A 13,384-nucleotide genomic window follows, 5' to 3' on the forward strand; every position below is an offset into this window, starting at 1 on the left:
ATGAACAGACATTTTTCCAAAGAAGACATCCAAATGGCCAACAGACACATGAAAAAATGCTCAACATCACTAGGCATCAGGGAAATCCAACTCAAAACCTCGAGATACCACCTCACACCAGTCAGAATGGCTAAAATTAACAAGTCAGGAAACGACAGATGTTGGCGGGGATGCGGAGAAAGGGGAACCCTCCTCCACTGTTGGTGGGAATGCAAGCTGGGGCAGCCACTCTGGAAAACAGTATGGAGATTCCTCAAAAAGTTGAAAATAGAGCTACCACATGATCCAGCAATTGCACTACTGGGTATTTTACCCAAAGATACAAATGTAGGGATCCGAAGGGGTACGTGCACCCTGATGTTTATAGCAGCAATGTCCACAATAGCCAAACTGTGGAAAGAGCCAAGATGTCCATCGACAGATGAATGGATAAAGATGTGGTGTGTATACACACACACACACACACACACACACACACACACACACACACACACACACTGGAATATTATGCAGCCATCAAAAGGAATGAGATCTTGTCATTTGCAACGACGTGGATGGAACTGGAGGGTGTTATGCTGAGCGAAATAAGTCAAGCAGAGAAAGACATGTATCATATGACCTCACTGATATGAGGAATTCTTACTCTCAGGAAACAAACTGAGGGTTGCTGGAGTGGTGGGGGGTGGGAGGGATGGGGTGGCTGGGTGATAGACATTGGGGAGGGTATGTGCTATGGTGAGCACTGTGAATTGTGCAAGACTGTTGAATCACAGATCTGTACCTCTGAAACAAATACAACATATGTTAAAAAAAAAAAAGAAAAGAAAAGAAGATAGCAGGAGGGGAAGAATGAAGGGGGGGAAATCAGAGGGGGAGACGAACCATGAGAGCCGATGGACTCTGAAAAACAGAGGGTTCTAGAGGGGAGGGGGTTGGGAGGATGGGTTAGCCTGGTGACGGGTATTAAAGAGGGCACGTTCTGCATGGAGCACTGGGCGTTATACGTAAACAATGAATCATGGAACACTACATCAAAAACTAATGATGTAATATATGGTGATTAACAATAAAAAAATTAAAAAAAAAAAAACTTAACCAAGGAGGTGAAATACTTGTACTCTGAAGACTATAAAACACTAATGAAAAACTGAAGACAGGGTGCCTGGTTGCCACAGTTGGTTAAGCGTCCCCGTCTTGGTTTCAGTTCAGGTTATGATCTCCAGATCATGAGATCGCGCCCTGCATCGGACTCCACACTCAGCACAGAGTCTGCTTAAGTTTCTTTCCCCCTCTCCCTCTGGCCCCCACCACCGTGTCTCTCTAAAATTTTAAAGAAACTGAAGACAACACAAACAAATGGAAAGACAGTCCAAGCTCATGAATTGAAAGAACCAATATTATTAAAATGTCCATATTCTCCAAAGTAATCTGTAAATTTAATGCAATCCCTATCTAAATCCCAACAGAATTTTTCACAGAACTAGAACAAATAATCCTAAAATTTCTAAGAAAGCATAAAAGACCCTGAATAGCCAAAATAATCCTGAAGAACAACAAAACTGGAAATATCACAATTCCAGATTTCAAGTTATACTACAAAGTTATAATAACAAAAACAGTATGGTAGTGCCACAAAAATAGACATATAAGATCAATGGAACATAACAGCCCATGAAACAAACCCATGATTATATGCTCAATTAATCTTCAACAAAGGAGGCAAGACTATCCAATGGGAAAAAGACAGTCTCTTCAACAAATGGTGTTGGGAAAACTGGACAACTACATGTGAAACAATGAAACTGGACCACTTTCTTACCATATACAAAAATAAACTCAAAATGGATTGAAGACCTAAATGTGAGACTTGAAACCATAAAAATCCTAGAAAAAAGCAAAGGCAGTCATTTCTCTGGCATCAACTCTAGCAACATTTTTCTAGATAGGTCTCCAGAAGGAAGAGAAACAAAAGCAAAATAAACTACTAGGACTACATCAAAATCAAAAGCTTCTGGCAAAGGAAACAATCACCAAAAGTAAAAGACAACCTAACGAATGGGAGAAGATATTTGCAAATGATATATCTGATAAAGAATTCATATCCAAAATATATAAAGAACTTATATAAGTCAATACCAAAAAACCCCAAATAATCCAATTAAGAAATGGGGAAAAAGCATGAACATTTTTCCAAAGAAGACATACCGATGGCCAATATACACATGAAAAGATGCTCATCATCACTCATCATCAGGGAACTGCAAATCAAAACCACAATGGGGTATTCACCTCATACCTGTCACAATGGTCAAAATCAAAAATACGAGAAACAAGTGTTGGCAAACGTGGAGAAAAAGGAACCCTTGTGCACTTTTGTTGGAAATCAAACTGGTGCAGCCACTGTGAAAACCAGTATGGAGGTTCCTCCAAGAATTAAAAATAGAATTACCATATGATCTAGTAATTCCACTATCAGGTGTTTACCCAAAGAATATAACAACACTAATTCAAAAAGATACATGCATCCTTTGTTTATTACAGCATTATTTACAATAGCCAAATTATGCAAGTAGCCTGAGTGTTCATCAACAGATAAACTGATAAAGAAGCGGTGTCTATATATAATGGAATATTACTCAGCCACAAAAAAGAATGAAATCTTGCTATATGCAACAACATGGATAGATGGAGAGGGTATAATGCTAAGTGAAGAGAGTCACTCAGAGAAGGACAAATACCACATGATTTTAGTCACATGTGGAATTTAGGAAACAAAGATGAACAAAGAAAAAAGAGACAAGCCAAGAAACAGACTCTTAACGAAAGAAAACATACTGATGGTTACCAGAGGGGAGGTGGGTGAGGGGATGGGTGAAACAGGTGAAGGGGATTAAGAGTCCACTTATCATCATGAGCAGTGAGTAAGGTAGAGAATTGTCAAATCATTATATTGTACACCTGAAACTAATACTGCTTACTCCTTAGTTTTCATGAGAAAGTAAAGTTTCTAAGCATTAAGAATTCTAACAAATGTCAGGCACCTGGGTGGCTCAGTAGGTTAAGCATCTGCCATTGGTTAAGCATCTGCCTTCGGCACAAGTCATGATCCCAGGGTCCTGGGATCGAGTCCTGCATCGGGCTCCTTGTTTAGCAGGGAGCCTGCTTCTCCCTCTCCCTGTGCCGCTCCCCCTGCCTGTGCTCTCTATCAAATAAGTAAATAAAATTTTTAAAAACAAATAAAAAGAAAAAGAAAAAGAATTCTAACAAATGTCATTAAGACTACTGGAGGGGCACCTGGGTGGCTCAGTCAGTTAAGCGTCCAACTCTTGGTTTCAGCTCAGGTCATGATCTCAGGGTCATGGGATCAAGCCCCGCACTGGGCTCTGCACTCAGCATGGAGTCTGTTTGGGCCTATCTCTTTCCCTCTCCCTCTCTTCCCTGCACACGCCTGCTCTCTGTCTCTAAAAATAAAATAAATTCTTTAAAAAGACTACTGAAAAAGAAAAAAACTACTGGAAATAATGAGGGAAGCAACTGTGTATGTAAGGAAAATAAGATATGTGTTTTTGGTAAGAAAGTATGAGGAATGGGAATACATTTTTGTTGAGAGGGAAAAAAGTAATGTCCTAAAATGAGACTCATTTAAAGAGGGAAAACAGGAGAAAATCTTAATGTAAAAAATAAATAAAAATTTTTTAAAAGTTGTAAGAAGTCTGTGAAAAAGAAATATTTGCAAAAGAATGTGTGGTCAGGATGAAGATTGGAATTAATAGTTTTAAAAGTACACTGGTCGATGGACTCTGAAAAACAAACTGAGGGTTCTAGAGGAGAGGGGGATGGGAGGATGGGTTAGCCTGGTGATGGGTACTAAAGAGGGCACGTTCTGCATGGAGCACTGGGTGTTACGCACAATGAATCATGGAACACTACATCGAAAACTAATGATGTAATGTATGGTGATTAACATAACAATAAAAAATGTTTAAAAAAAAAGTACACTGGTTTAAGACTGGAGTTTGGTTTTTCACTCTGTTGAAATGACAGGGTTTCCCTGGAATACTGGTCTGCTCTTGATAGAAAAATGTAAAAGGTTTTTCCTTTATCTGTCCAGAAAAAACAAAGTTTGCTATTAGGTCTTTAATTACTTAATAAATCTAAATCTCAATATTAAAAAAGCTAAGTTTTGCTAACAACTATGTAACCTTCTGTATTTGCCTTTAGAATCTCTTACTGCCATCTACGTTAAGTAAGTTTTAAGTTTTGTAATGATCTGTGGTCCTTTTTAGGCGTGTGCTTTATTTTTTTTTCAGATTTTATTTATTTGAGAGAGAGCGCACACAGGAGAGCACAAGCAGGAAGAGGAGCAGAGGGAGAGAGGGAGAAACAGACTCCCCACTGAGCAGGAAGCCCTATGTGGGGCTGAAGGCAGACGCTTAACTAACTGAGACACGCAGGCGCCCCTAAGCATGTGCTTTATTTATTTTTTTCTTTTCAAAGATTTTATTAATTTATTTGACAGAGACACAGCGAGAGAGGGAACACAAGCAGGGGGAGTGAGAGAGGGAGAAGCAGGCTTCCTGCCAAGCAGGGAGCCCGATGCGGGGCTCCATCCCAGGATTCTGGGATCATGACCTGAGCCGAAGGCAGACGCTTAACGACTGAGCCACCCAGTGCCCCTAAGCATGTGCTTTAAAACCTTCTGATATTTTTGGGGGGTGGGGTGGGAGGGATGGGGTGACTGGGTGATGGACACTGGGGAGGGTATGTGCTCTGGTAAGCGCTGTGAATTGTGCAAGACTGTTGAATCTCAGATCTGTACCTCTGAAACAAATAATGCAATATATGTTAAGAAAGAAAAAAAGAAGAAGAAGAATGTAGCAGGAGGGGAAGAATGAAGGGGGGGAAATCGGAGAGGGAGAAGAACCATGAGAGACGATGGACTCTGAAAAACAAACTGAGGGTTCTAGAGGGGAGGGGGTTGGGAGGATGGGTTAGCCTGGTGATGGGTATTGAGGAGGGCACGTTCTGCATGGAGCACTGGGTGTTATGCACAAACAATGAATCATGGAACACTATATCTAAAACTAATGATGTAATGTATGGGGATTAACATAACAAAAAATTTTTTTAAAAACCTGATATTTTTAACAAATTTCTCAAAATTCAAATTCTAAAAGTCTTTTTAACTAATAAGGCTTATTTATTTGATACGTAAATTACATGGGAAGCATTGTCAGATAAGTGATGATTAATCTTTTTAGGTTATATTGCATGGGTGAATGCTATGAAATTCCTAAAGTTTTAATATATCCTGGTATAACATCATTACTTGTAATTCTGATTACTGAAGTACTGTCTATCACAGAAATATTTCCTTGTCAACTGCACTATAATGAAATTTCGTATGATCTTTAACCAAGGCCTTTTTTGAGTCTTTTGTTATTTACAGTTACTATTCTGATGCTCTTACAAATTTGTTTCATCTTCAAGGAGAACCACAGAGACGACTTTGACAAACACAGGTTTCTGATACACTAAAGATCACAAACTAAGCCAAGTAAGAATTACTGGGAATAATGGGAAAACTGTATTCAAACTGAAAAAAAAATTAGTAACATGAGACTGAATGAATCGAGGAAGATGATCATAGTTTTTATGACCCTTGTTTGAAACATCACTGGTTCTCTAATGTTTGCTCTTTAGGATTTAAGGAAATATTTATCTTTTTCTCCCTACCTGATTTCTCCAGAATTCAGAAACTCTGTGAGTACTCTTACCTTCATGGCAATTATAGTTATTTGCATAAGTTCACGAAGAATCTCTTCTTTTAACAGGTCACCTTTAGAAAAATTGATTCTATTACCAAGGCTTTGACTGGAATGTCCTATTTGAGAAAGACATGCATAGACTCAGATGACCAGACAGTTTTAAGGAACTAAGGTTGATTTTATGAAGCCAGTGAAGCCCCCTGGAATAACTGGCATAGCTGGTACTTTGCTTACAGAGTTCCCAAGAGCCTTACCAGGTAAACAAGGAAGGTCACCTACTGACAGGCTCAGGAACATCAGGATATTTGGGGGACCCCAAGAAGCGAGGAAATAATCAGATCCTTAAAGGTACTGAAAGTGTTGGCAAGTACTTGGCTTGGCTCTTAGCCTTGAATGGCTAATTCCTTATGAAAAGTTCCAGCAAAGCAGATCTGAAAGAACATATGCAGCCAGTCACTATTCTTGTACTTACGTAAATATTTAGGCCAAATTTGTTAAAAATGGACTTGTTTTACAAACAAATTAGTTTTAATTTGGCTATTGCTGATGGAAATGAGGGTGATTTTTGGAGAGAAAAAATTAGGTCTCAATAATGTATCTTTATGGGGGTTAGATTCTAGTTCTGATTAATTGTCCTCAAATGTTTATTGTTTACCTTTAACACTGGGCTGGATCCTGAATTATTCTGGTTTCCTCAAATATCTGGATTTCTACCTACTTACACACTTACACGCCTGACTTTGAAAGCTCACCTGCAGGACCAACTCCTAAAATGAGACAACTGTTTAACTGAACTCACCTGATTTACCTCGTTAGGAAATGTGGAATAAGATGCTAAGACTATACATTAGAGTTCCAAAAAAATGCCTCTATGAAGGATGGGGGCTCAACTTAATATTAAGGGTTATCTGCAATTGGACACAAGGGAATTTCATTCCTCAAAATCCTCATCAATCCCACCTTTTCAGCAGGAAGTGGCTGGAGTCATTCCTGTCACTCAAGAATGAGGAATGATGAAAAGCCATGGTGGTATGGGGACCAAACCGCTACTGTTTTGTTGCCAAATGAATATCTGCCATGTCTATTGACTCTCAAACATTTGTCTTATTGCCCCAGCCTCACACTGCTGATGTCCCTCCTTCTTGCCTCAGGAAGCGTCTCCCTGTTGGGGGCCACCACTTATGCTGAAATTCACAATTGCTTTGATGTACATGCCGTACACACTGTACGGGCCATAAAGATGTTGGGGGTAAAATGCATGAATGCTGAAATACCGGCCCCATGTTTGGCCCTCCATCTTGTTCATGTCCGAGTGATGACCTCCCTCAGGGCTACGGGTTCCAGGTCCCCTGGAGGTTAATGTGTCCTGACCAGAATATGGGAAGGCTCATTCTGATCTTCCTTGAAGTTATTTAGATAACTAGTAGGGGTAACATACTTTCCTCCCCTCTCTTCCTGAGCACATGTGGCGCCACAAAGTCTGTTAAGTGTTAGACCTCTGACCTCACCACAATGCCCTCTGCACATCCCTTCGCACTCTATAAATGTGACCCAGGTCCAGACACTGTGGAGAATAGCTGTGCGGCTGCCTGGATGATCACCTGCCCAATTCCCCCGTCAGTAAATTACCTAGAATAAAACTCTGTGTGAACTGTATGGAGTCACCTGCTTCATTTTCCAATCTCAAAGTGCCTTCTCAGTTTGGGGGATACTTTATTGTCCCTCTTCCACCTCCCAACACTCCCTTTTTCTCATTTCTTAAAGTGAAGCAAGTCCTCCTGATTCTACAGGATGGCCCCAAAGTCCGTAAACCTACCTATACATGATAAATGGTTGAATGACATTACAAATCTTGATATGTTCAATGAGCGGTCCCTAATTAGAAATGCATAGCTCGATGTGTGCTGCTTTACTTGCACTGAATAAGTCAGTCTTTACCACACTGGGGTATTGGGGTGCTCCAGTGTGGTAATGGGGGTTGGAGGACGGGAGGGTGTAAGTGGGCAATCCTCATCTGTTCATAGTGCAACCTGCTCCACATGACCACACTGTCCCATTCAGTTACAGAAATTATCAGTCAGTTCCTTCTATCTCTGGTGTAATGGCACTGACTGGAGAGGCTTCCCCCTAGCCTGTCAAGTGGAGGCACTGATTGGTTCCAGAAAGTGGTAAAATACATGACACACTACCTCTTCCCAGACTTTATGACCATTTTTATATCCTTACATCTCTCAAATCCATACTCTCTAGTCATGTTCTCTTGCACAACTGTAACAATCCCTTAATTGGTCTCCATGTCTCCAGTCTCACTCTCCTTAAGCCAGCAGCTAATGCTACCAAGCGTGGCTTCTTAAACTGAATACCCGACTGTCCCAGAGATCTGATATGTACTACTCTCTCCAGGGCGCACCAAATTTCAGAGTTGGAGGGCACCGAGAGGATGAAGTGCTAAGCCTGCTTAAGCAAACAGAAAAAGGAAAACAAAAACAAACCTAGCAGACAGGAAGGAAAGAGAAAACTGTCCATCTGAGTTGTCCCCCCCCCCCCCCCGCTGTCTTTGTCCTCCTCTCCAACTGCAGGCAATGTCTTTCCCCTAAACATGCACCTTACTCCAGTTACACAGTACTTACAATTCTCTGACCAAAGCAGTCTATTTTATATATGCCATCCATTTGTGTATGCCACTTTTTTTTGCCTTGAATACTACCATCTCAAAGAACCCTTTTCCTATTAAGTTGTTCCTCAAAGGTCCTAATATCACATTCACTACTCTTCCTCTTAAGGATTTAGATTTCTGTCAAATTTTAACACTTCACTGGATTTATCTGGCTTACATTTCTATCTTTATTAGAGCTTACAGTTTCTTGGAACAGGGATCATGTTTTTTCTTTGTTGTTGTTTTTTTAATCCTAAATCCCTAGTATACAGAATAGGCACACAAGTGTGCTGGCGCTCGGAGTAAGCTGTACATTCTAGATTTGCTGGATTCTTAACCTGTTCAGGATCCCTCGAGTAAGTGAACACTTTGGATAGTTTGCCCAAGAAAACGGACTGCAAATTTCCCAGAGGGGAGGGGAGGTCATGAAATTCCTGAAGAGCAATAAGGAATCCCTAAGGATTCCACTCATCCTAGTTTTAGAACCCTTGCTTTTGAGGCAAAGCAGTCTACTGCAGTGTTAAAGTACACACGCTCCCTCCCCTCCCTCCCTCTGACCCTCCACTTTTGTAATTCCAAGTTTTTTCTGAATATATTAATTTAAATGGACCACAAAGTTTTTCACCCTCAAACCCGACAATAGGCCAGTTAGACTAATTAAACTGTTCTTAAAAACAAAACAAAATAAAATTGTACTTTCCTCATCTATGATCAGGTCCAAGACAAAAGAACCCAGCGAAAGTACCAGAGCCAAAATAAACAACAGAAACTGTCTTTCATGGTTTACAAATAAACGACTGTATTGCTTTATGTGCAAAATTTCTCTCTCATTCTGAGAGAGAATCTACTTAAGTACTGCATTCGAAACTTCCAATGTTCACACACAGAACTGGGCCTACCGGGTCTCTAGACCCCTTCTTACCCCTACACGCCAGTTCTAGAACAAGCTTCTCCACCCGCTCCACCGACACAATTCACATCACCTTTACGTTTCCCTTCTTGCCTACAAAATGGACCTGTACAGATCCCGACTAGGGAGATACGGGCCTCTGGGGCCGGAGGAAGACTCCAGAACGCCTCGAGCCTAAGCTCCAGGTGGCCGGCGCGTTCTTTCCCATTCACCCCTTTTTCTGTTACGCCATCAGCACGTTCTACCGCCGCCCTCTCCTGTGCCTAAAAGAAGGCAGGCTACGTTATGGCGTTGTCCGGTCGGCGGGGGAAAAGACTAAGAGACTGGTACCTCTCGGAATAGCGTAGGAGCTCCGCATCTAGCTGTTCCCGGATACCGGTGCGTTTCCGGTTAAGGTAGCGCGGCGACAGGGCGATGTGTCTTCGGTGCGGGCCTGCCACCAGGCAAGAGTAGCGGCTATTCACGAGCGCACAAGCGGCAGCGTAAGTCGGCAGCTCCAGGCAGGGCAAGACGCCGGCCTGTCCCACAACCGGCCCCTCAGAGGCCGCCTTTGGCGGCGGAGCCTCTGAGCAACCCGCAGCCATGCGGCTTGTCAGGTTTCCCGCGGCGCGCACAGCTGACGCAGGCATAACCGGCTATCTCAGGACGCCGGGTTTCTACGTCATCCACCAGCTGGCACGCCCCTAGGAAATTTCTCTTCTTGAGTTGCATTACGCACTTGTGACCAGCAGAGGGCAGCAACTTCTTCGCACTCGGGACGACTGGCGGAGCGAGGAGCCTGTGCTTACGTATTGAGCATGCTCGAAGGAGGACCAGCACCGCTTCCTCTCGCCTGGGCGGGCAAGCCTTTACTTTCGCTAAGGTCCTCTTTGGGTTTAGTATGTAGGTTTAATGGAGTTTACACTTTGATAATTTCCAGTAGTAAGGTGGCCTGGTAAATTTTACAAGTGTGGAAAATACAATAACAAACTTTAAAATTTTAGGGAATATATTTTCTGCAGGGAATCCAATCCTAAAAAGCAGCCCAGATGCCTCAAATGCAACACATCCTAAAATAAACCCATCATCTCTCCCGTCTGGATTCTCTACTCATTCTGTAACAACTCATTCAGGAAATCTTACCACCACTTCCCAAATGGCTCAGTTCAGCTGTTATCCTTGGAGCCTCTCTTGTATCCTCAAATATCAAATCAGCCCCAAGGCTTGCGGGGTCCAAAGCGGAAATACCAGTCTATTCAGATACGTCTGTCTGTCCTCGCATCCAAAAGTACAGAAGTGCCTGTGGAAGCTTAACCCTATGGTCAAGAGGACACTCGGGAGCATCTTCTGCGAAACACAAATATAACCATGACTTGTCCACATAGGAACCCCAGTTTTCTCAGGATAGCACAGACTCCTTAATATGGATCTTAAGTTACTCCCAAGACCATATTAAAGTCTGCTGCCAGCCCAGCAGTTTCATTTATCACCCTCCCCGCTTTACATTATGTTAGTCACCCGTGCTCACTGATTCACGTTCACCTTGCTCCCTCTCTTTTTCATCAGTTCCTGCTACCTGGGAATATAGCGACTTCTCTCAAATGGGAAAACTGTACTCATGTGTTAAATTTTAGCTTAGATTTTTGCATTCTCTTCCTCTGCAGTTTACTACCACCCTATCCCTCTTCCCCGCCCCCATCTAATTCAAGATGGGGGATTAGTTTCCCCACTTTCGTAAATTACCCCCATCAAGCACTTGTTTTTATGTTAATTTTATGTCAGTTGCCTATTGGTCCGCCTGTTCCTTCATAGACTCCAAGCTCACTAAGGCAGGAACCATGATAACTGTCTTTTTCACCACTGCAATCCTCAATGACTCAAAACAAAAGAAAACAAAACAGCCAATGCATAGGAAATGAGTGAATGAATGAAAGAATTAACAGGCAATAAAGAGCTCAAAGTCTAATGAGGAAATAGGATCTAAACATAAATATACAACAGGACTACACTGTGTAAGTGCCAAGAGAAATGCATAGCAGTTAGTATTGTGACTTCTAACACCTCTCCACCTCTCCTAGGTATTGCAAAAAAGCTGTAAACCTCTCTCAATTAATTTTTCTGCCTGTAAAATAGGTATAATAATAATGTACCTACCCTGCTCCCTATAGAAATGGTAGGAAGTTCAAATAAGATAAGTGAAAAACACTTTCTCTAGTATTCTTTGATTTCAAAATCAGCATGAGATGTTAATGGGATGAAACTGTTCCCAAAGCCCAGTGATAAATATAAGCCCATGAATAGGAAATGTAATAGCCTTTACCTGGATTTGATTGGAAAGTTCTGCAAGAGCCCTATGCAGGACCCCTTTGTTTAGTGTTCTCAGCTTTGGCTACACATAAAAATCACCTGAGGAGCTTTAAATTCTGACGCCTTACCTGTGGTGATGAACACTGGGTGCTATATGCAACTAATGGATGCATCAAAAACTTATGATGTACTATATGCTAGCTAATTGAACATAATAATAAAAAATAAACAACCAAAAAATAAAATAAAATAAAATAAAATCTGATGCCTTAACAGCATCCCCAGACCAGTTAAATCAAAACTTTTCCCCGCAGTCAAGATGCGTGTAGATTCTCTGCAGGTGAATTGAATGAAAACAATTTGTCCAAAGGAATTAGTAAAAACAAGCTGGACATCAGGACAGTTGAGTCAAAACAAAACTTATCTAAAATCAACTACCCCAGAAATGATTTTTCACAAATTTTAAATATGGGGTAGTTTTATAACCCTTTGTGTGCTCATAAGAGATTTGCTTATTTGGTTTTGAAAATTGTTTTTTACTTTTTAGTTTTTTAAAGTTCTGGCTTGATTGTTAGCTGCTATCCACAATCTGCATGGTTTGGAAGAGAGAAAAGGTGATTTAGCCTACGTGCAAATATTCACCATTATGGAGTTACTTTACCAAATTAACCTGTTTCACCTATTACCCAGAGAAGAAGACAAGTACAGTGAGATTCCTCCCACCTACCTTCCACCCCACACAAATTCAAAGTTTATTTGATCAAGTGCCTATAGTTGGACTGTACTATTTTCTTTTTGTATAAAATTTGATCAAAGTGGCACAGGAAGTCAGGCATTGCTGGTCTCTGTCTCATGAAAAGCCCTGTCAAGTCAAAGTCAAGCATGTGCTAAGAAAACCCCTTTTCTACAAGGAGAAGAGACAAGGTTGGACGTGACTTAGTCTCCATGTCCGCTCACACCCCCCACCCCCAAAAGAAACAAAATTGTCCCTGCAACTCTCTGGATTTTTTTTTTTTTTTACCATCGACCCCCCCCCCCCCCCCCCCGCACACATACACATTATATTATGTTAGTGTGTCTATTCCTCGCAATCAGTGAATCCCTGGAGCAATAGAAGTGTGCACTAATTGGTAGGCTGCTGAAATAAGTTACAAAGTAACTTGTGCCACATACTCTGATTTTTATGGAAAACATGCACATTTATATGATTAGAAGAGAATCTGGATGTATAAATACTATGTGTTAATATCAGTTATCTCTTGAGGGTGAGTTAATGGCTTTTTAAAATTGTGTGAATTTTCATGTTATTGTAATGAGTGTGCATTGTTTTATATTTTTAGAAAGTAGAAACTTAATGAGGGAAAGGATTCTTATTGTTGATGATTTGGGTCGTTACAAGATATTCTCAATTCTTAGACAGTTTAACATAGCACAAGGTGAGGAGCCTGGGTGCTAAAGTTACATTGTGTGAGTCTGAATCCTGGTTCTGCCACTTACTAGGTGTGTAGCATTATTAGGCAAGTTCTTTCTTTTTAAAGAAAAAAAAATCTGAAATTATTAGAATAGACTTACTGAAAAAAATGGAATTCGAAAGTTTGATGGATAAAGGTTTACACAAAATAGTTTTATATAAAGGGCAGTAGTGCAGGTAAAAATGCCATTGTATCAATTGGCTTTTGCTGCATAACAAACCATCCTCAAATTTGGTGGCTTACATAGCAATCACTAATTCAGTCCGTAATTCTGTGAGTACGAATTTGGCCT

General features: G+C 41.1%; 1 protein-coding gene across 1 annotated transcript in view; it reads right to left on the reverse strand.

The window, feature by feature from the left end:
- POLR1F (RNA polymerase I subunit F) overlaps window positions 1-9,961 on the reverse strand; it is a 29,576-nt gene extending 19,615 nt beyond the window's left edge. Inside the window, exon 1 of the mRNA XM_036113168.2 lies at window positions 9,665-9,961. Coding sequence (XP_035969061.2) covers window positions 9,665-9,918 — 254 coding nt within the window. The 5' untranslated portion in view covers window positions 9,919-9,961. The remainder of the gene's footprint in view (window positions 1-9,664) is intronic.
- Window positions 9,962-13,384: the final 3,423 nt, after the last annotated feature.

This window comes from Halichoerus grypus, chromosome 12 (genome assembly GCF_964656455.1).
Source record: "Halichoerus grypus chromosome 12, mHalGry1.hap1.1, whole genome shotgun sequence".
Classification (NCBI taxonomy): domain Eukaryota; kingdom Metazoa; phylum Chordata; class Mammalia; order Carnivora; family Phocidae; genus Halichoerus; species Halichoerus grypus.